General features: G+C 39.4%; 1 protein-coding gene across 1 annotated transcript in view; it reads right to left on the reverse strand.

Annotated features, from left to right (window-relative positions):
* Positions 1-24,354, reverse strand: part of DNER (delta/notch like EGF repeat containing) — a 140,095-nt gene that overhangs the window by 41,579 nt on the left and 74,162 nt on the right. Inside the window, exons 5-6 of the mRNA XM_075417940.1 lie at positions 10,264-10,409; positions 2,372-2,525 (exon numbers count right to left, since the gene is read on the reverse strand). Of these exons, the coding sequence (XP_075274055.1) occupies positions 2,372-2,525; positions 10,264-10,409 (300 nt within the window). The remainder of the gene's footprint in view (positions 1-2,371; positions 2,526-10,263; positions 10,410-24,354) is intronic.

Raw genomic sequence — 24,354 nt, forward strand, 5'->3', positions numbered from 1 at the left:
TATTCATTTGGTGCCGATACTTCATAACATTTCCTTTTATCAAGATTTGGGAAACATGATCCTATTTGCATACAAACATTTCTGAAGCTTGCATAAGGAGACATCTACGATAATTAAACTCTTATTTACCATTTTCTTTAATATTTTTCCATAAGCAATTAATATTTTTCAGAAATTCATAATTATATGAAAACTGTTAGTTTTCCTAACTATTTTTTGATGTGTGGGCACAAATATGGGGGAAAAAATTATGAGTAGAAACACAAGACACTGAAGTTAACAATAATTAAGCCATCTGAATAACATTAGACATTTGTTCTTAAAACAATGAAGAAAAACTACTATAAAAACTGAAAAGCTAAATGTAAACATAATATGTGGAGGCCATGAGGCACAACCTCGCAAATTCCAGAATGTAATAAATGAAGTTAACTATATTTAGCTTACTGAGGATTTACAGAGAGACTTGATCAAACTCTCATTTAGAAGGGAAGCCTTCACATATGGAAACCAAACAATTTCATTCCATCTATTGTAAGCTTTGTTTTATACCATGTTAATAAGAGGGGGTTTGTAGAAGGAAATATTTGAAATTTTGACGCTATTTTTTTCCCCCAATAAGAGCTAACAATTGTTCTAGAGACAAGAAGAAGAAATAATTATGAAAATAACAAGGCATAAATTCTATTTTAGAGAAATGGTTTTTAAATTGAATGAATACAATCCAAAGTTGCAAGACAGTAAAGGCATCAGTGGAAATATACTGAATTTCCAAAATATGTAAGAGAAATACATTTTCTTCAAGAAATTGTGATGATCTTAGCCATTGTTTCCTGGAGTCTCATGGTACCAATTTTTCCACAATAGTGTTAACACTTTATGAAGAAAGCGATCAAAATGTCTATACCTAATAGCAACAATGTTTTTAAATCATAGGGAGCTTGTAAAAATATGTAAAGGCCAAATTTTAAAAAAATACTTAAGCACTTGATGCATATATCTGGGATCATAATAACCACAAAACCCCTAGGATTTTATATCATCACACAAATAAAATAACATTTGCTTTATCAAGGCACTACACTTTTTAACTTACCAATAGAAGCACGAACTATCACAGACTTCATCTGAGTGTAATAACACAACAGCAGTGATACCTTTGTCATGTACATAAATGGGAAGTCTATTTATGTTACTCTGCAGAAAATTAGCTGTACAACTTGAGAATATTGTTTTCCTAGTGGAAAGACTCTTAGGCATTGTAATAAGCACATCAGAATTATCACACATATTCCCCCAAAGCCTTTTTTATACAACTAAACCCAAGGATTTTGAAGTATTTGAAAAATATTTTATATTAAAATCATATTCCAATAAAATTTTTGATTTAATGACATTCAGGCAGGTTTTTCAGAATAATTATTGCATTTCTTTTGAGGTAGGGAATCTGAAAAAAGAAATTTAGCCTAATAGTACTTGCTGTAGAATAACTTCCAAGACAGCTATGGCAATAAAAGCAAACACCACAAACATAACAAACAAATACATTTTTTCTTTTCCAGTTGGAAAGTACTTGTCAAAATCCAAAAGAATTCTGAATCAATCGTATTCAGTATGACAGTAATGGTAGGAATTGTTCAAACATTTGAAGTTTATTCCACTCTCATCATTCTCATCTCATATTTAAATCATTATTCAACTGTATTTACATATCTTGTTAAAGTGACAGTTGATCTTTTGAGAAATTAATGAAATAGAATAAAGTACACCTGAATAATAACTTCGCATCTTATTTTCAGAGCAGTATAAATCCAGGTCATTATATAAAAATACAAATACAAATCCCTTTCTTGCTGCACATTCACTATAGCGACTTTAAGGCAAGAGAGAAAAAATGGAAGTTTAGTTTATGAATTTTTAAAAAGTTTTCAAAATTTAAGTGAATTCTGAGGAACAATCCAGCAACTGCACAATGCAGAGAGAATTTTCTTCCACTCAACTGGTGCAAATGAAGGAAAGAGTTTACTAGCATGTTTATTGAAAGGTTAGTTATAATGTATACTTAAAAGTTCTATTGAAAAGGGCAGATTAAGAAAAAACTGATGTAAACTAAATTTTGGCCATCTCTTCTTAGTAGGTGAAGTTCTATTAGTTATGAATAATTCACTCATTAGGTTATGGTTCAGATGCGTGCTTTCAATGGCATTGGTCAGAGGTGAAGAATCTTCCACAGCCTTGAAGAACTGCCCTTATGTTGCTGTATTTTCCTGCTTCCCGAGTACCTGAAGTTGCACAGCTCACTGCTCTGCACAAGATATGCACTGAATGTTAAAGCAGAAATGCATTATTCACAGCGTAATACAAAACCTACCAGCCGGGCAGCTGCAGGTGAAATTGTTCCCGTCGTGTTTCTGTGCTACATCGGTGCAGGTTGCGTTGTTCTGACAGGGCTGGCTCCGACAAGCATCGAATTCTTCACACAGGGAACCCTGATACTCATCCTCGCAGTCGCAGAAAAAAGTTGCCTAAAAACAAACAGGATGCGTTCTTCACAATGGATTTTCAAAGATTATGTTTTCATTGAATACTCAACTGAACAAAGATGGTTTTGTCGATTTCCTGCTCATAACAACAGTAGCTGCCATAGATACATCAACTGCATAAAGTTACTCTTTGAAATACTAAACCTGCATCAATTCTTCAGCTAAGATTTTTAATGATGTCAAGGAATTTCATCTAGATGAGGAGGCTGGGATTAGATCCATAATTTCTATATCACTATAAATTTTTTCCTCCATTCCAGAAATTACATTTATAGACTGGAAAAATTATCAGAATAAGTAATGTGCAGATTTACCACAACACAATGCTCCTACAAAGATGCACCCTTTACGTGCAGGGCAGGGCTGGGGTCCCAGAGGCTCAGTTCAGGGGTACTTCAGTAGCGACACACCCCTCCCATTCTGTTAAAATAGGTCTTCTTCTGAATGTATTTGTTACTTTCTCCAAACCTTGCTGCTTCATAAAATAATCAAGAACACTACAGCTGTTGGAAATCTTAAATACCTCTAGTAGGCATGACATGGCACAGTTTTGTTAGTAATAAAATAATTAAGATTAGGTTTTTAAAAAATTTTAGGTCCCTAAGATTGCCAAGGAAGTCTCAAAGAATGGAAGCAAGGAAAGCTTCCTCATCTGTAGTATCCATTTAGATAAAATATCTTACTTTCTTTGTTCATTAAACACTAGATGGCAACATCACTCATTCTCATACATTTCAAAGCCAGATCATTAGGGCTGGAATGCAGCTGTCCCATGCACAAACATTGTAACGCAAAGTACAGAATGTGCATGGAACTAGAAACAAAGAGACAAGACGGGGTTAGAATTTTAGCTTCTATTTTTTACTTGTGTTTGCTTTATATGAATAAACAGCTGTGACATAAGTAGCAAAGAAAATAATCATCTTCATACATAAAAAACTTTACTCAGAAAAACCCAGATTTCATTCTTCCCTAAAAATATTACAATAGCAGAGTTTAAACAAGGATTAACACTCTACATCTCCCAAACTCAAAATGACGGGTATGTTAACTATCTGGAATGCCAGAAGTCTATACATGTTCTGATATTTGCCCAAGCCTCTTCACAGAAGAGCTCTGAATATCTCACACGTTAGCAATGACAGGCTTCGAAACAAGGCTGTAGTTCAACAAAAAGGAAAGACAGGTAAGAAACACACAGTAAGAAATTAATTACATAGCACAGCAACTTACTTTGAAGATAATTTGTATGAGCTAGACAGGGAAGCGGCTAACAGAGTGAAACAGAAAATCACTTTCATTTAAGAACTAAACAACTAAATACACAGTATTTCCGTATTTCCATATAGCATTGGTGGAAAACACATCAGCACAGGGATCACTTTGGTCCCTAAACACAACAGTGATCAGTGCCTCAAAGGTAGTGCTGTCCTCAATGTCTTATGTCATCTGAGTCACGCAGTACCGTAGTGCATAGATAGCGTCAGGTAACACGTAAACAGGTTGCCTGCAGCATCCTTCACAGCTGTTGTAACTCTTACTGATACTAAACTATGTTACTGACTTAAAGTGTTTGTTATCATTCCTGGAATGGAGTGTTGGATAGGCTGGAAAGCTGGGCAGAGAGGAACCTGATGAGGTTCAACAAGGGCAAATGCAGGGTCCTGCACCTGGGGAGGAACAACCTCATGCACCAGTACAGGCTTGGGGTGGACCTGCTGGAGAGCAGCTCTGCGGAGAGGGACCTGGGTGTCCTGGTGGACGACAGGTTAACCATGAGCCAGCAGTGTGCCCTGGCTGCCAAGAAAGCCAATGGGATCCTGGGGTGCATCAAGAAGAATGTGGCCAGCAGGACGAGGGATGTTCTCCTTCCCCTCTACACTGCCCTGGTGAGGCCTCATCTGGAGTACTGTGTCCAGTTCTGGGCTCCCCAGTTCAAGAAAGATGAAGAGCTACTGGAGAGAGTCCAGCGGAGGGCTACAAGGATGGTGAGGGGACTGGAGCATCTCCCCTACGAGGAGAGGTTGAGGGAACTGGGCTTGTTCAGCCTGAAGAAGAGAAGGCTGCGAGGGGACCTTATAAATGCCTACAAATATCTGAAGGGTGGGTGTCAGGAGGATGGGGCCAAGCTCTTTTCAGTGGTGCCCAGTGACAGGACAAGGGGCAATGGGCACAAACTGAAGCACAGGAAGTTCCGTCTGAACATGAGGAGGAACTTCTTCTCTCTGAGGGTGACGGAGCACTGGAACAGGCTGCCCAGGGAGGTTGTGGAGTCTCCTTCTCTGGAGATATTCAAGACCCGCCTGGACAAGGTCCTGTGCAGCCTGCTGTAGGTGACCCTGCTTCGGCAGGGGGGTTGGACTAGATGACCCACAGAGGTCCCTTCCAACCCCTACTATTCTGTGATTCTGTGATTCTGTGATTCTGTTGAGTTTAGACTTAATACAAAATCAAGGTTGCTGCCTGCCTCAATAGCTCACCTATTCTGGATGAACAAAGTGAGATACCATACTACGAAAAAAATGGCATTTTTTCTTAAAATGGACATGAATAGAGCACAGGGAAAGATACAGGCGCTGTACCTTGGTTTGTACCCTGTTTGAGAAGAGATCAGAGTCTTGATCTCATTTAAATGTGTTTCTCGTCCTTGAGTATACACTGTAAATGAGAACAGGCTTATCTAGGTCTGTCTGATGCTAAAGACATCGCTAAGCAAGAAAGCCAAGAAGTACAGCACTCCATCAAAGTTAACCCTGCCAGAACAGCGAGGTACCATCTCTGTTAGGCAGGCTCAGGCTCATAGTTGTTTTCTGCTAGATCTGAGTGTAAGATGCAAACTACATCACTGCCTGAATCATTCATCAGAGAGGAAGGGAACGTCCGTACTGCCCACAGGGACACAAACAGCACGGTTCTGCCTGCACTAAAATCTAATTTCGAAGACATAGAAGCTGATTATTATAATGTAAGAATATATTTAAACAGTGCAACAATCAGTCATTGGCTCAGCAGTATTAATGAAATAGGAAGTTAAGAAAAGCTCAGATAATATTGATATCCCTCTAAGAGTATGATATAGGGATCAATTTACCATAAATTGTAGTTAACAAAATGGGTTTTGAAAGCACGAAAGAAAAGCGTTGTAACACTTCAAATGGAAATGTCTAATGACAGATAACAGTTCTGAGATGCAGACAAGTTATTCTGTAGAGAAGATTAGGTGTCATCGTTTTTATTAGGCATGTCATCTTCACTTTTCCCAAATGATACTATTTTTTTTCCTGAACAGATGACATGTACTGGCATATTTAAGGAAAACTCAAGAAGAAACTACACAGTGCCATAATGTTAATATGAAAGTTACTATCTAAGAATTCCAAAACAATCTACTATCAATAGATAGTTCATTTGTGTATTTTACTTGTTTATGAGAGTGCAAATCCATCATATATCTATTTGGATGACAATAATAATATATTATTTGAAATAAGTGGCTATTACCAAATCCACTTGTCTATACATATCATATTCTAAACATAGTAGGAATATAGTACTTTTTCCCCTATTTTAAGTAAGCAGAGTAATAACATGCTCATCAGATTCTAAATTTCAGATGAGAGGGACCATAAAAGCTCACCCTCTTTTTTTTTGAAACTGTTAAGATGAGCAGAACAAAAAGAACATCTACTCTTTCTTTTGCTGAGAAAGGCTCACAGTGAGTTGCCATAATATTTGAGCAAAACATTGCTCTATGATAATTACATATTTTGTATTTAGGAGTATATTGTACTTAGGAAACTAAGTCCTTATGGAGGAGAGCATGCCTTGAGGCATACACAAGGCTTTTTTATAATTAGCTTTTCTTCAAACATAATCGAGTGGATCTACCCCAAAACTTCTAGCCCATATAGAAGACACGGAAATCATTGCTATTCAGTTCAATACGGCATTTCTCAGTGCAGGCAGAGGCCAGTTATTTTTGTGTAGATCTCAAGGGTTCCAATACTAGCAATAAAATTTCATATTTACACAGTCAGCTTTTCCGTATTTTACATGGCAGAGCTGAAGTAACGGAACAGAGCAATCTGTGAAAGAAATAATTTGATCCCCATATGTAAGCAAAATTGCGGCTCTCAAATCCAGCGGGTGGCCAAAGTTCACTTTAAAATCCTACATGGGGTTAGAAATCACACCAAACAAATCTCTCTCTTTGGGTTAGTACCAAGGTTTTTCTCTTCCATTCACAGCTAACTGGTGAGAGGACAACTTATCCTGCTGTAAAGCTGAGTGTATAAATGTGAAAGTGGTATTCACATTGTGATGATGCCAAGACCGGTATTATCCTTCGGACACATTCCCACATTCACTGTGGAAGAATGGCAAGCATGGCAGCAACACAGGGGCACAAAGATCATACAAAGGAAGGAAAAAGGCATAATTTTGACTCAGTATCACCTCACTTCATGGCACTTTGAACAAAGTGGTGAATTTTATGTCCTTTGCAAAAGCAACAATACTCGAAAAAGAAACTCTGCCGTTACAAGCTTTCCATTTCATATCCACACTCTATAAAAAGCATCTCGCTGAGTACAATCTAAGTTATGTATCGGTAAGGAATGAGTAAAAACTGGCCAAGACTTCCAGGTTAGACCAGAATTCATTTGTTTAGAGCTTTATGTACTCCACAGATAACAGTATGCCACTGCACTTATATCGCTGCAGATTGTTAATTACATTTAACTTTCCCATTAAGCAGATGTGTTACTACATTCTCTTACATTAAACTAGATTTGGAATAAACTACGCAGTACATAAAAGCACAAAGACAAACATTAATCTTCTTGGTACTGGAAGCGATGACTACTGCTGGCAGAGCTCTTTGCATAGAAGGCCTAATACCATGAAGAAGCTTTCTTCTAAGAAGTTGCTTTGCATCCTGCATGACTAGATTGTGCAAAACAGAATGAATTATAGATAAAAACAAACAGTAAATCACAAAGGGCATGTTGTAAAGCTAAAGAAAATTAAAGTTTCAGTTCTGCAAAAAGAAACACAGAAGATGCGTCCTGTGGGAAACAGACACAACGGTCGGTACACGGTAAGCTTGTCATTTTGGCAGTTGTTTGCTCCATCATTAGGGAAATCACCAAGACGTTTTAGGGCATATCTCACCTAAGATTAATTAAACAATGGAAAATACACCCTGCTTACTGAAATATGCATCTTCTATTTTTAGCTATGTTGCTTATGCTGGGCTTGAATCGGATGCACAGCTGAAGTTCTATTACGTAACAAATAGGCTAAAGCGTACGGAAAACTGACAGATTTTAAAAAGTGCTATTGACAAACAGACAACATGACATATTTATGAACAATGCTAAATTTTTCTATTCATTTTCCAGGGAAAGCAACACACTACATGTGCATGAGGTCATTTGTCAGTAACAGTTCTAGTTTTAACATATAAAACTTTCAATGTCAAGATTAGAGGTGGGGACATACAGGTACTGATTTATCCTTTTTCAAGTGATGTAATCATAGAATCATAGAATCATAGAATGGTAAGAGTTGGAAGGCACCTTAAAGATCATCTGGTTTCAACCCCCCTGCCACGAGCAGGGACATCTCCCACTAGACCAGGTTGCTCAGAGCTCCATCCAACCTGGCCTTGAACACTTCCAGGGAGAGGGCAGCCACAGCTTCTCTGGGCAACCTGTGCCAGTGCCTCACCACCCTCATGGTGAACAATTTCTTCCTAATATCTAATCTAAAGCTGCCCTCTTTTTGTTTACAGCCATTCCCCCTTGCCCTATCACTACACACCCTTGTGAAAAGTCCCTCTCCATCCTTCCTGTAGGCCCCTTCAGGTACTGGAAGGCTGCTCTAAGGTCACCCTGGAGCCTTCTCTTCTCCAGGCTGAACAGCCCCAACTCCCTCAGCCTGTCCTCGTAGGAGAGGTACTCCAGCCCTCGGATCATCTTTGTGGCCCTCCTCTGGACCCACTCCAACACATCCATGTCCTGCTTATGTTGGGGGCTCCCGAGCTGGACGCAATAATAACAGCTCCTCTTCCTTGCCATGAAGCCAATTTCTCTTTCTTTTAAAGATTATTTCATTTTACTTGCATGTCTCAAAGATTTATAGAACATGGATAATTACTAAAGGCTATATATGCGTTTTCCTTAATGCAGGAAAGCATTAATGCTTCTGCATAGACGCAGGAAGAAATTTATTTTTATTTTGTGATATATGACATGCAATAAGAGAAAGAAATCAAGTCATAAAAATGGACAAACAACATGAAAAAACAGAAAATAACACTTTATCAAGGGCTTTAACTCTCAACTTGATAAAAAATGGAAAAGACATTTTTATAAGCTGTTATATATAGCAAATTTGAACACATTATTTACATAAATCATATTCAAGATGCTGAATTTAAAAAATAAAAATGTTAAATAAAGTAGAGCAGAAAAACTAAACTGGACTATGAAGTAGGACACTATATCTGAATGAATAACTTATTTGGATACCAGCCGTCTGCTAGGGTAGTGTAGCACTTCTAAATGCATCTTGCAATAATTGTGTCCACACATTACCTCAAACACTTTAAAATTCCATTTTGAGAAATAAAGTAGATGCTTAATTCTTCCAGATGTTAGCACTGCCATGCATATACAGATTACTGTAGCAGTTTAATTATTGTTGTTACTATTCAAAACGTCATTTTTCTATCAAGCATGCTTATTGAGAATTTAAATCAGAAAATGGTAGCAGATGAACTAACAGCGAATTCCCTAAATATGCCAAATTTTCTGTGCTCACAGCGGGCTCACAGCTGTTAATATTTACTCAACAGTTACTATTGCTTTTATCTCCCAAATGAATATTAATAAAACCAAGATTAACTGTGCATATCTGTGCTGTAAATGACTTGTAATCCATGAAATAAAATCAACACGTATAGAAGGTAACAGAGAATGCAGGATCTCATTCACCGAAGGCCAGTCTGGTTCTGTAAAAACAGTATACAGACTGCAAACTCAACACAAGTGGTTCTTCTTTTCTCACGTTACTAGATTGCACAGATAATCCACAGTGGCCAGTAGAATTGCTGTCGCCGTTGTAATCTCTCAACGCAGTATCATGTAAAAGAGAAAGTCATACAGGAAAACTTACAAACACTACCAAATTACTCTATTCTGTTTCTTCTCATAATCACGCTCAGACAATTCCATCACACTGATCAGTGATTTCTGAGTGAGCAATTATGGAGACATGGAGAGATGAGTACTAGATTAAATCAGACCTAAAACCAAAAGAAGGTTGAAGACTTCACAAACTGGAACACACTGGTCTGGAGACTGGATATCGCAAGTGCCCACCACGTGCTTCTCATCTCACAAAGAGATGTTCTTGCACAGTGACAATAAGATGCAGTACGTATTACCTTATACCTAGTCTGAATAAGTGTTTTTATTGCCAGGGCAGGGTATGAATCTTTGCCTCTCATATCAGTTACTTTCTTACATTTAAGTGCTTGTTTTTTAGGAATAGCAAATAAATACATTGTTATTATTTAGTAACATCTGTGAGTTTTGAAGGCTATTACACAGCAGCAAGGTGTGCACACACTCAGAGGACCAAGCACAATTTACCCTGTGTTTATATTATCATGCCATTTCCACACTACACAAAGGTCTCGGTAAGTTCACCTTACCTCATCTGGTTTGGTGATGCATTTTCCTTTCCCCGAACACTGGAAGCTATCTGAATGGCTTCCCACAGGCGTGCAGGTACTGACTTTCACTGTCACAGTCAAGCGTAGAGCCACAATGCATTTAGTAACTGAATCATTCAAAAAACCTTTAAAAAAAAATTATTACTATAAGAGAAAATACACTAATACATGTTAATACTTTACCTCTAGACAAACAAAACTGATTTGAAAGAAACTGTCAACTAAGAACATCCTCGCTCACGTTTCATACACGCTTATTTAAATTTAATGCATGTAAATACAAATTAGAATATAGTTTGGAAACAAACACTCATTGTACTGATTAACAAAAGGAAGGCAGGCTGGTGAAACTAATCTGCTATCATTTTTTAGGTCCCTAATAATCAAATTCTTTTGACTGCTATTTTTTTGATAAATTAAAAATATATTTCTTTAAGTTTTTTAATGATAAGGGATATTAAAATCAAATTCAGTTGAGAAAAATATTTAAATGAATTTCTAAAAGTTTCTTCAGAGCTAAAAAGCACACAGATAGGCTGCATACACTGGTAACAGATGGACAATCCCTCTGGCTGTATTTTTTATGAAGTTTGAAAACCATACATACACAGCTTGACAGCATTTCTTTGTAAATTTGCAATACAAGTATTACTGAACATCTGATCTGATCACTCTATAAGGTGGTATACTAGGTACAGACAAACAAAACATGAAAACGGGAACATTTGACAACGAAAAGGAAAATTCATGAATCTTTAGCTAGCACCTGTAATTGTATGGAATAAAAAAAAATAGTTGGATGGAAGCTATTAAAGCACACTAGAGCATAACAACATCCCTATCACCCATATTTCTAACAGATATACCTGGAAAATAAAATAAAGGACAGCAGGAAAGATAAAATGAGGCACACATGCAGCTCACAACACACACAATTAAGTCAAGAGTTCAGGTCAGAATCCACATACCCTGCTCCTGTACTTCACTTGTGCTCAAATCTCATTGTTCCACTGAAGGGACTGACTCCTGGGTCACAGCCCTTCCCTGCGTGGTATCAGTTACCTGTTTTGTTCTGGGAGCTTGTGGCAGAGTAAATGTGCAGTGACATAAAAAGTGTGGGTTTGGTACAATGTACACACTGTAGGCAGAATATATGCATAAAAAACACAAATATTCTTCCATAAATTGTCAAACTTCAATTTGACTTCACTATCCTTAATGTAGGTAGACTCCTAGGTGTCTACGACTGTTTGTAGTATCAGTATGGAAAGTTACAGACACAACTATTGCAGGATTATACTTTTCTTTAGAAATTAATTGAGAGAGAATAGAAACCATATCTTCAGAGTAGGAAAATCTCGTGTTCAATACAGATGTCATCAGCTTGAGTATAGCCTCTACAAGTTAGATAACCATTCTAAAAGATCAGATTAAAAAAAAAAAAGCAAGCATTAGGTATAGTTCCAAATGTCTAACGGCCTGTTTTGGCTAGTGAAGATTACTGTAATCTGCTGACCCCTTGAAAGCAAGCCAATTTATTCTGGCCTTAATACACACCCCATTTTTAGCCATCTGTTCCAAGACGCAGCCAGAATTATTTCCTTTAACAACTGAATGCAATTGTCACTGGCAGTCATGCAATTGTATGTGAATGCTCGGAAGAATGTGGTATTTAGAAAATGTCTTTGGGTTCACATTTGCTTGTCTAAAGCAGATTGTTACATATTCTTCAGGACAGTTCCCTAAGGGAGTATTACATCAACCTTCTTTGTAATTGGAATCTTGTCACTATTTCGGTACCAAAAGCCCTTAGGCAAATCCCTGAAAAAAAATCATTATTCTCACTGGAATGCAATGTGTTTTCCTGTAATTTCTAATTATCTCATCTAATTTCCAAAGAATAGAAAAATAAAAACACAGGTATTTATTTTCACTCTATAGAAGTTGCATACAACTTTCTGAGATCTCTAGGTTTTAAGGCTAGAAGAAGCTTGTCCGATCATCTAAACATGACACTCGGCTTAACTCAGGTCCTAGCACTTCAGTTAATTCCTTCTTCAATTCCCATAACAGCAACTGAATTAGAGTGAGTTTTAAGTTCTATTTTTAACTTCTAGGTAGGAGAATACTTTCAGAAGTATGTTTACAGCTCCCTTCATCTAAGGTCTGGAGAAAAACATTACAGCTGTTTATATCGAAAGGTAATTTTGTTCAGTTTAACCCTGCTGGTTTTCTAAAGATAGCTAAAATATAATGACTTTAGAGCATTTTAAGTTGAAGAATTCAGGGTTGAGGTATTTACAGCAATATTAGGGAAAAAATTTTATAGCCTAATAGATCATAATATGATGTGAGTAGTCATTTAGATTGCAGAGGAGGCATTTTCAAGCTTTGTGCACACATATTTGATAGTCTGAGAAATGCCTGCCTGATTTCATTGGCAGTATGCGTGGTAAAATACACTACAGCTCACTCCACACTCGCAGCTTCACCTACTTATGCCTAGGAGCATAAAGTATGGACGCTCCTGTTTCTCTCACATCAAGAAAGTTAAGGATGAAAAATAAGGAATAAAGTCAAAATAAAAGATGACAGGTGTCATCATTGTGTCCAGGTGCTTTCAGCAAGACCATATCATGCCATTCAGACTACCACTACTCAAACATTAATTAATTGTAGATCTTCTAGACTGCACAAACTGATTTTCTTCCTTCACAAGCCCCATTTCTGACCAATACCTTCCCTCTATGCACAGCAGACTGAGGACAGCAAGCTGGTCCGTAGCGGACTGCTAAGTGGCCACCAACTCAGAACGTTATCCTATCCCATCTTATGCTAATGGCAGGCATAAGACTGAACTACAAATCATAACTAACTCTTGGTATGCACTCAGCGCTATCACACACACAAACACTCTTGCCTACTGCAATTGGCTCAAATGTATTTCTCTGTATTCCACACAGTGAATATATGTATTTTAACATATATTCACCTATGGTTAAAACTATAGATTATCATTTCACAGCAGAAATACAGTAATAGTTACCTACATTAAAGTTCCAATTCAAGTATAGGTCTTTGAGTCCACCTACAGGTTTCTTGGATGAGAGAGAATGACTGCCAAGAGGTCTGGGCACTCACACTGAAGCATGTCCCCAAGTTTTCAACTTCTTTTTAGCCCGGTTTCCCAAGGAAATGAGACAGCAGTGGGATGTCTATCAGTTTCCATCTGTTCTCTTTTTCTCTCTCAACACTTTCCCACACCAGAAGCTTTTGGGGTCAGTAGCCAACTTAACATTTTGCAAAGCAGTGGAGTTCTCAAAGACACTAAATGCCTACAGCTTCCCTGCACAGTACACAGCCCCGGCACTGGTAAGTCAAAATGGGTAGGAAAACACAAAAGGGCCCCAGAATAAGGTGGTGTCATTTCTCAATCCCATTCCTGGTGTACAGTACAGTCAGTTATTCATTACTTGGAAAATGGGAAACTGGGATATATACAAAGGGAAGAAAACCAGATAGTATCAGTCCTTCAGGAGCAAAGCAGTGGTATTGGGTGTGCCTGCACCACATCTTCCATTCATGTCATGTAGTAACATAATGAAGCTATAACACTGCCAGACCTGATTTCAGCTTTCAGGAACAATTCAGCTGCTATCAGAGCATATTGAACCTGAGTTTATAAGCCTTAGCAGTCCAGAATAGAAGCTACATAAGTATGTCTGCTAGTTCATCCACAGGTAATGGAAAGTTATACAATTAACCCAAAGTGTAACAGATCCAAGAGGAATTTTTTCTTTGATCACATCTTACATCACAGGAGAAAACGTTATCCAGCAAGCTAAACAGGAGTGTTCAATATGTTCAGTCTTTTCTTTTGTGGCCATTGAACTTTGCAGACATAAGAATAATTTAAAGAAAGGAAGCTAGGAAAAAAAGGGTACTAAATCTTTATTTCAGTATTCACTAGAAAAAAGACAAAGGAAGACTTGAATTCTAGTCCTTTCTTTTAAATTTTATCTGTCCATAGAATTTTAATTTGGATAAATTTTATCCAAAGATTATTTCATGTCCGTAACACTCACACTGTCCATGTATCATATCACATAGCTAACATTCAAGACTATGAAGATGACCACAGGGTTCTATACTAATCATCACCATGTTTAAGTGCCTTTTTGCACCTAAAAATAAAGTAAAAAATTCAGTTTAACTACACAAACCGATTTCCCTCTCTTATGGCACTGTATATCACAATTTCAAATAGTGGTTATTCACCTAGTAAATCTAAGAGAGCTCAATCCTTTCACTCATTCATGGATGTCACGTTCAATTCATTTTAGAGACCTAACAAATGAAAAAGCATAACAAGATGTTCTCACAGAATCATAGAATCATAGAAAGTTTTGGGTCGCAAGGGACCCCTAGAGGTCATCTAGTCCAACCCCCCTGCAGCGAGCAGGGACACCACTAACTAGATCAGGTTGCTCAGAGCCCTGTCCAACCTGGTCTTGAATGTTTCCAGGGATGGGGCCTCCACTGCCTCTCTGGGCAACCCGTTCCAGTGTTTCACCACCCTCATTGTAAAGAATTTCTTCCTTATATCCAGCCTAAACCTACCCTGTTTTAGTTTAAAACCATTACCCCTCGTCCTGTCACTGCTGTCTCTACTAAAAAGATTGTCCCCATCTTTCCTATAGGCTCCCTTTAAGTACTGAAAGGCTGCAATCAGGTCTCCCCGTGAAATTTACCTGTACATGTTGAAATAGTAGAGGCATACTTTTGATTACAAATAGACAATCATTTATCACCTTTTCCATGACCCTGATGGTCAGGGTCATTAAGGCCTATCAGTACCCTCAGGGGCGTAACACTAATACTGTTCTACTGAATTTGAAAAAAAGTGGGTCAGGAATCCTTTCCTAGTGTGCCTTAGGATGATTATCACACATAGCAGAAAACAAGCGAGAAACAGCTAGTCAATGACATTCGCAACCTTTGATGCCATACTTCTGTGACACCTGTAATACAGGATACTTGTACAGAACATCTGGGATCCTTCTCTAATGATACTGCTAGGCAACATAGCATCCGGGCATACAAAAATACAGCTGCAATCACAAAACTGCTATTTTGCCCACAAACAGCACTGTTTATGAGAGGTACAGCTCTCCCAAATTCTGTATAGATCAGCATGCTTACTGTGCTTTGTCACAGAAGCCTTGGTCAGATACTGCTTTTGAAAGTATACATAGATTTTAATGAGAACCAGTTCAAGAACTGCTTCAAATACTTTATTTCTCAAAAACTCCCATGAAACAGCAATTTAAAGAATTTTGTTGTTGTTGTTGATAAGTGGCTTTAAAAGTTCTCATTGCATTTTACTTCTTCTCCAAACTGATATCATAGTTTAAAATTAGATATGCCTTCTTCCCGCACTACCAACACCGAAAACTCATCGTGAGCTCTGAAAATCAAACATATACTTTCTTCTCAGACATAATCACCATTACAGTGGTAAAGATAAATGTGCTGCTGGTCAAATTATATTCTCAGCAACATTTCTGCAATGCTATGGGAGGCAGATTGACAATGATAGGGTTACACAGGTGTAACAGAAAGCAAAATTTGGATGTCACAAACCTATTACTGAAAATTTGGGAAGAAATAGCACACAGCTTAGCTCTCAAGCTGGAGCTCAGTTTTGCAGGGCTGACAGTTAAATATATGTTTATGAACTGAGCAAAGCAGTTGGATTCACTTAGCATACAAAAATCCCCAAACACAGGTTCCATTACATCTCCTCAATAACAAATGGCCATTTCTGAATTTCACTGTTACTAAACAATTACCGACTTAATAGCTTGATTGTATCAAGACTCATGACAGCATTATGAAATAGTGAGGTAGCAAGAGGACACTTAAACTTCTGAAACCACATGCATACAGCTTATTAAGGAGACGTGACCAGAGCTTAGAGTGTGACCTTCTGCCATGGCTTCAAGGACTCTGCTTACTGTCCAAAATAGCGGTGAAAGCCCAGCGAAGGGTGACAAGACCAATCTTCTAATAGATTTCCTGTATCACAATTTCACCGTGATGTGCTTCTTTATCAGCATCTCTGCAATGCTATCAAGCTGGCAGTGAACTATTTTGGGCACAAATGTAGACCACCAGAATCTCTGATACCACATTTCCCAAAGGCAGTTGAGTGTGGTGGAATACAAATGACATGGCTGTGACCGCAATAATGGGGAGCTGCAGTAGATTGGGTGGCAAGGTTAGCCAGGATTTATCTATAGTGACTGGTTCAACTTAAAGCCTCATGAGTGGCTGCCCTACTTTTAAATACACTCTATGTTACACTGCTAGCTAAAGATCTCAGAGCATTTTACAAGCATTATTGAAATGTGCCTCACATTTTCCCTTAAATTATGTATTAATATTCTTATTTTACACATCAGGTTAAGCAGTCTGTCCAAGACCTCACCATGCAAACAATTATGTGATCAAAGGAATGTAAATATCTTGACCATGAATTAGTTACAAAAGTCATATTTGAAGAAAGAGAAATCTTAAAAGTAAATAAACAAAAGGTATTTCACCAAGTATTACAAATTTGAGCAGATGAACCTCCAAAGACAGACAACAAAAATAATCTCCCGCTGTTACGCGCTAGAAGTAGCAGTGAATAAAATTGCGTTTTGAATAATTTACTAGTTAATTAAAGATAACTCTAAAGAGTAAAAATCATTTAGATGCTAACTTAAAACATAGTACAACCTATAAAAAAAGTAAATAGTCTAATATTTAGATCTACTTATATGTGAGATGAGGTACATGTAGCTTGATCATGAAGGGCAGGGCAGGGTGTTGATTTTTAACATATTTATATACTTCCTTATACAGCCTAACAGCATGCTTCAGAATGGTTTGGATTCCAGCTGAATGCTTAACTCTATGCCTTAAAAGGCGATCTTTTTAAAAAGTCATTGAAATTAGCACTTCATTGAACTTTTTGCTGTTTGCACTTCTGCTGCTGCTATTGTTCATCCAAAGGTGTGCCCAGAAGCCTGGGAAATGTTCATGTTTGAGCACAACACTCAATACTGCCTACAACAGAGCCCTTCCAGGCAAACTGCACACATGAAAATGAAAACCCATTAACTGGAGCCATTTCCACCAAATTCCTCCACCAGCAAGGCTGAGTCGAACGAAAGTACCTGAACAGTCCCACACCCAGGACTGCATGTCGGCTGAGCAGCAGCACTGCGCGAGCACTCCAACCGCAGCATGTGCAAGGCAGTATGATTTAATTTAGTCCAGAGTGAAGGAGGGTTAAGTCGAATGACTGCACATATGCCATGGGCTAGGAGCTCACACAGATGCTCAGCTGACACACAGTAACTTGTTAAAGCTAGAGTAACTTCATTACGGGGTTTTCAGTGAATTCAATTCACACATCTCCTATTATGAAACAAAATTGTTCTATTTCATTTTTGCGTAAGTAAAAACAATTTCAAACTGCTTTCTTTCAATGGAAATATGTGTGTGTTTTAAATACATGTAAGAACACAAAGCATACCATCCAAAAGACACAGTTACAATTTGCCTCCTAATCTGAAATTCTATGGACAGATAAAAAGAACTAGAAAACCAGACTGACTTGTTTCAAAACATCTCTCTAGATTATCTATTTTTAGTATAGTATTTTGTACACAAAGTTTCATTTTGCCTGTTCAATATACCTGCTGCCATACTAGTGGTGACCACTTGTTAATGTATGGTGAGATCATGGAATCATAGGTCAGAAAAGACCTCTAAGATCATCAAGTCCGACTGTCAACCCAACACCACCATGCCTGCTAAACCATGTCCTGAAATGCCACATCTACACATTTTTCGAACACCTCCAGGGATGGTGACTCCACCACTGCCCTGGGCAGCCTGTTCCAATGCCTGACCACTCTTCAGTAAAGAAATTTTTCCTAATATCTAATCTAAACCTCCCCTGATGCAACTTGAGGCAATTGCCTCTTGTCCTATCACTAGTTACCTGGGAGAAGAGACCAACACCCACCTCACTACAACCTCATTTCAGGTAGTTGTAGAGAGCAATAAGGTCCCCCCTAAGCCTGCTCTTCTCCAGACTAAACAGCCCCAGTTCCCTCAGCCACTCCTCGTAAGACTTGTTCTCTAGACCCTCACCAGCCTCGCTGCCCTTCTCTGGACGCACTCCAGCACCTCAATGTCCTTCTTGTAGTGAGGGGCCCAAAACCGAACACAGTACTCCAGGTGCGGCCTCACCAGTGCCAAGTACAGGGGCACCATCCCTACTCCTGCTGCCACACTATTCCTGAGACAAGCCAGGATGCCATTTGCCTTCTTGGCCACCTGGGCACACTGCTGGCTCATGTTCAGCTGGTTGTCAACCAACATCCCAAGATCCTTTTCTGCTGGGCAGCTCTCCAGCCACTCTTCCCCAAGCCTGCAGCATCTCATGGGGTTGTTGTGATCAAAGTGGAGGACCCAGCATTTGGCGTTGTTGAACCTCATACGATTGGCCTCAGCCCATCGATTCAGTCTGTCCAGATCCTGCTGCAGAGCCTTCCTGCCCTCAAGCAGATCAACACTCCCACCCAGCTTGGTGTCATCTGCAAACTTACTGAGGGAGCACTCAATCCCCTCATCCAGATCATTGATAAAGATATTGAACAAGACTGGCCCCAAAACTGAGACCTGGGGGACATCACTCATGACTGGCCGCCAACTGGATTTAACTCCGTTCGCCACCACTCTCTGGGCTCCACCATTCAGCCAGTTCTTTGTCCAGCAAAGTGTACACCCATCCAAACCATGGGCAGCTATTTTTCTAGGATGATGCTGTGGGGAACAGTGTCAAAGGCCTTACTAAAGTCCAGGTAGACAACATCCACAGCCTTTCCTTCATCCTCTAGGCAGGTCACCTGGTCATAGGAGGAGATCAGGTTGGTCAAGCAGGACCTGCCCTTCATGAACCCATGCTGGCTGGGCCTGATCCCCTGGCTGTCCTTCACATGCCCGGTGAGCACACTCAGGATGAATCGCTCCATGGTCTTGCCCGGCACCGAGGTCAGGCTGACAGGCCTGTAGTTCCCAGGATCCTCCTTCCAGCCCTGCTTGTCAATGGGTGTTACACTGGTGATCCTCCAGTCATCTGGGACCTCCTCTGTTAGCCAGGACTGCTGATAGATGATGGAGAGTGGCTTGGCCACCTCCTCCGCCAGCTCGCTCGGCACTTTTGGGTGGAACCCATCTGGCCCCATAGACTTGTGTCTAGGTGGCATAGCAGGTCGTTAATTCCTCCTGGATTATGGAAGGTTTATTCTGCTCTCCTTCCCTATCTTCCAGCACTGGGGGCGGACTACGCTGGGAATAACCAGTCTGACTATTAAAGACTGAGGCAAAGAAGGCATTAAGTACCTCAGCCTTTTCCTCATCCTTGGTGGCAATATTCCCCCTCGCTTCCAGTAAGGGATGGAGATTCACCTTGGCCCTCTTTTTGTTGTTGATGTCTTTGTAAAAACATTTTTGGTTGTCCCTTACAACAGTGGCCAGCCTGAGTTCTAGTTGGGCTTTTGCCTTTCGAATCTCCTCTCTGCACAGCCTAACGAGATCCCTGTACTCCTCTTTTAGTCACCTGTCATTTCTTCCATAAGTAGTGGACCCTTCTTTTTTTCCTGAGTCCCAACAAGAGCTCCCTGTTCAGCCAGACCAGTCGTCTTCCATGCCAGTTCATCTTGCGGCACATGGGGACAGCCTGCTCCTGTGCCTTTAAGACTTCCTCCTTGAAGAATATCCAGCCTGTCTGGACCCCTTTGCCCTTCAGGACTCTCTCAGCCAGCATCCTGAACAGGCCAAAGTCTGCACTCCAAAAGTCCATGGTGGTGGTTTTGCTGGCCCCCCTCTTAATTTCACCTCGAAGCAAGAACTCTTATCATTTCACGGTCGCTAAGCTCAAGATGGCCTCCAACCACCATATCTCCCACCAGTCCTTCTCTGTTAGTAAACAGCAGGTCAAGCGAGGCACCTCCCCTGGTAGGCTCCCTTACCAGCTCCATCAGGAAGTTCTCTTCACACACTCCAGGAACCTCCTAGAAAGTTTTCTCTCTGCTGTGTTGTATTTCCAGCAGACATCTCCTAAGTCAGTCCCCCATGAGAACAAGGGCTAGCGACTGTGAGACTTCTGACAGCCTCTTGTAGAAAACTTCACCTACATCTTTATCCTGGTTGGGTGGTCTATAACAGAGTCTCAGCAGGATGTCTATCTTGTTGGATTTCCCCCTCATCTTTACCCATAAGCACTAGACCTTGTCATCACAATCGTTGAGCTCTATACAATCAAAGCAGTCCCTAACATACAGAGCCACCCCACCGCCTCTCCTTGCCTACCCCTTCTGTAGAGCTTATAGCCATCCATCGCAGCACTCCAGTCATCAGAGTCATCCCACCACGTTTCTGTGATGGCAACCAAGTCATAGCTTCCCTGCTGTACAATGGCTTCCAGCTCCTCCTGTTTATTGCCCATGCTACGTGCATTGGTGTAGATGCACTTGAGCTGGGCTATCGATCTCACCCCTAACCCCAGCATGCCACGCCTGGGCTCATCTCTAGTGAGCCTGGTTATGTCTCCTTCCCCCTTAAAACTTAGTTTAAAGCCCTCTTGATAAGCCCTGCCAGTTCATGGACAAGAATCCATTTTCCCATTTGAGACAGCTGTACTCCATCTGTCACCAGCAGGCCCAGTGCCATGTAAACCTCCCCATGATCAAAGAAACCAAAATTCCACTGACGGCACCAGTCTCTGAGCCACTTGTTACTCAGGTAAGTTTTCCTGATCCCTTCAGTGTTCTTCCCTGCCACTGATGGGATTGAGGAAAACACCACCTGTGCCCCTGATCCTTCAACCAATCGCCCCAGTGCCCTGAAGTCCCTTTGGACGGCCTTGGGACTTCTCTCTGCAATCTCACCACCGCCAACCTGCATTACCAACAGTGAAACAATCAGAGGGCCGCAGCAGACCAGGGAGATTCCTAGCAACGTCTCCAACACGGGCTCCAGGGAGGCAGCAGATGTTGCAAGGAGATTCATTAAATAACCCAAAGAGCATCAAGAGAGCAAAGCACAGAGATATTAGAGAAAATACTTTGTTTCATTAGAAAGGCAGGAGAGCATTTTGGGTATGAAAATATTATCCTTTCCGTACATACATCCATATGGTTCACACACGTTTTAAAATGCAGTACATCTCCTGTCCTTGCGAAGCCAAGCATTAATTCTCCTTTTTAAGCAAAACTTCAAAAAGTTTTGTGGAATTCAAGCAATCTGCCTTACAGATGATGGCATCTGAATAGCATCAGTGTTCTTCATCTCGCCATAAAGATGCTATAGCATCCATTTTCAAGCTAGTTTGCACAGCTACCAATTTGATTTAAGGAAATACTTTTGAAATATTTTATAATTATAGTTTAAACCAGTTAGTTAAATTGTATTGATCTAAAAGGCTGGACATCATGCAGAAAACCGTATTACACACCTGGTCTAGATCAGTCTTTCTTTGCTGTGATGAAAATAAGTGTTGTAATTTAAAGATTGTGCTAGAGGATTTATTTTCTATTCAGATAGAAATATGCATTCATATTAAGTGTTAAACCTTCTGCCTTATTATCTGTAAGGTCTTACCTGAGAAATAGCAATTTTGCTTATAAATTTCTTCCTGCTATTTCATAAGCAGACAATAAACCAAACTAATGTACCAATATCTCATGAAAGCTGCTTTTTAAGCTGCACACAGAAGCGCTAAATAAAGCACAAAGTCAAAAAGCAAGTAATTTCAAGCTATTTGCCAGCATTTTTTTAACAACTATAGATAAAGAAACTTTTCTATCATATTGCCCATGGGGAAGTGGAAGCAAAATACCAGCACCCAACTGTCTGTCTGTTTTACCACTTTTCTGAAACATCTCTCATCATTGCAGCTTCAGCATTAGGCACATCAAGGCAGAAAAGCAATTTTTCGAACATTTTATCGTACTAGTTGATGAGAAGCAAGTTTTGTCAACAGCATTACTATCCTAGTAACCATGATAAAGACCTGAAAACGTTATTGCATTTTGCTACGTTGTTGGGAGAAAGGAAGGAAATAAGTGGCATGTACACCGAGTCAGCACTGCCAACTCCATGATCTACATTATGCCTAAAACCTCAAAATAAACACTTCTTAAAACTTAAGTGATAATCATACAATACGCAATTTTACTACCTGATTTCCAAATTCATCAAAAAAAACCCAAAAAACAAACCTGTGGTGGTTTTGATTACTAGCACAATTGGACTGTTAAATATAATCTGCTAACTGTATACCAGCATAGGTACACTTATACTAGTTTACCAAGTAGACTGGAAACTGTGTGAAATTCCAGCTGCCTGTAGGTCTCGCATCCACAGGTGTGTCTTTCGAGTCATGAAGCACAGAACTGGTGCCTTAGTGCATAGGTATATTAATTTAATGCCAGAGTACGTTAACTGACTCATGAAGAAACAGATGGCATACAGTCACTGTAAATCTTTTAAAATGTGAGTATTGAAAAAATAACTATTTTAATGCTGTTATTATGTGTTGGTTTTGCTTTTTTTCACTATTTCAATAGCAGATTGCGCTTTCAGAATAAATGCTGCAGTTTTCAGAGTATGATTGCAGGTTTGGATAAAAAAATATGCATGCAACAAATCATAGAAGATTTTTGAAAGAGTTGCCATACAAGCTGAAAATGTCCTTCAAAGTCCTTCAGCAAGGCCTTTTTTATTTTCTAAAGGAAAATGCTAATGCATTATTTTCTCCAGAGAGATATGATTTAACCAGTTTAGTAAGTCTTATGCACTTGCGACAGACTTGTATAGCAGAAGATATCCATGTTCCTGTACATGGTCCCAAAAGCAGTACATTACTCCCTGAAAGAGAGAAGTGCACAGTGTTGGGTGGATTAGATTCCCCCCAAAACCCATCACAAGCAGCACTTTCAACTTGCCACCAGGATCCTTAGTTGCAACCTATTAACATTCATGAGAACTTCAGTCTGAAAGACGCATGCACAAACTCATGGTGCATCAGGGTACTCTTCTCCCATTTTTTCAGACTTGTAAAATGCATTTCACCTGATTTCAATTTTTCAAGATATATTGCAATGAAGAATAGGTTTGTGACTGTAACAAGGTAAAGTTTTGCAATTACTGATTTTCAAATATTCTGGTACCATAATTGATTGCATGAAGGTATGAAGATCCTCAATTAAAACCAATACTGATGAGACATTTTATAAATACGATAAATAGTTTATACAAGAATAACTCATTAACTTCAAAGAACACTGGGACAAATAGTGTGAAGCTATAACTCTACTGAAATAAAAGGCAGACTTTCCATGAATTAGTGTTCCGAATGTTGATCCCTTTATTGCCATCTCTCCTTTAAAAATGTGATTAATTCCCTCCTCCTTCTCTTCCCAACTATCTCTTTGGCAAATCTTGATATCCACCCATAGCACTCCAGACAATAGATATTTTTCTGTATAGATATAAAAAACATTTGCTATTCAGAAATGCCCCCAATAATTTTTTATTTTTTTTTAAAGCCCTGAATTTGCACACAAAACTCTTTATAAATTCTCTTGGCATCAAATGAAGCATTTTTGTTGCAAACCATTGGGCAGAGATCGAGTTCACCTGGCTTGTACTACAGATCAGCCATCTAGGGATTACTTTTGTCTAGTAGTAACTTGGCATCAAAAGCCACCAGCACCATGAGATATGCGCTGTGCTTCATCCTTCACCCAACCCACCTAACCTACTGAGTGAGTCAGTACTTTCAGGATATTTTTCACTCCAAAACCTGAACAATATTGGTCTTTTTTCCCACTAGCTAAGAAGTGCACTTTCTAATAAAACATAATCATAGAATCATAGAAAGTTTTGGGTCGGAAGCGACCCCTAGAGGTCACCTAGTCCAACCCCCCTGCAGCGAGCAGGGACACC

The sequence above is a fragment of the Opisthocomus hoazin genome, chromosome 4 (assembly GCF_030867145.1).
Source record: "Opisthocomus hoazin isolate bOpiHoa1 chromosome 4, bOpiHoa1.hap1, whole genome shotgun sequence".
Taxonomy (NCBI): Eukaryota; Metazoa; Chordata; class Aves; order Opisthocomiformes; family Opisthocomidae; genus Opisthocomus; species Opisthocomus hoazin.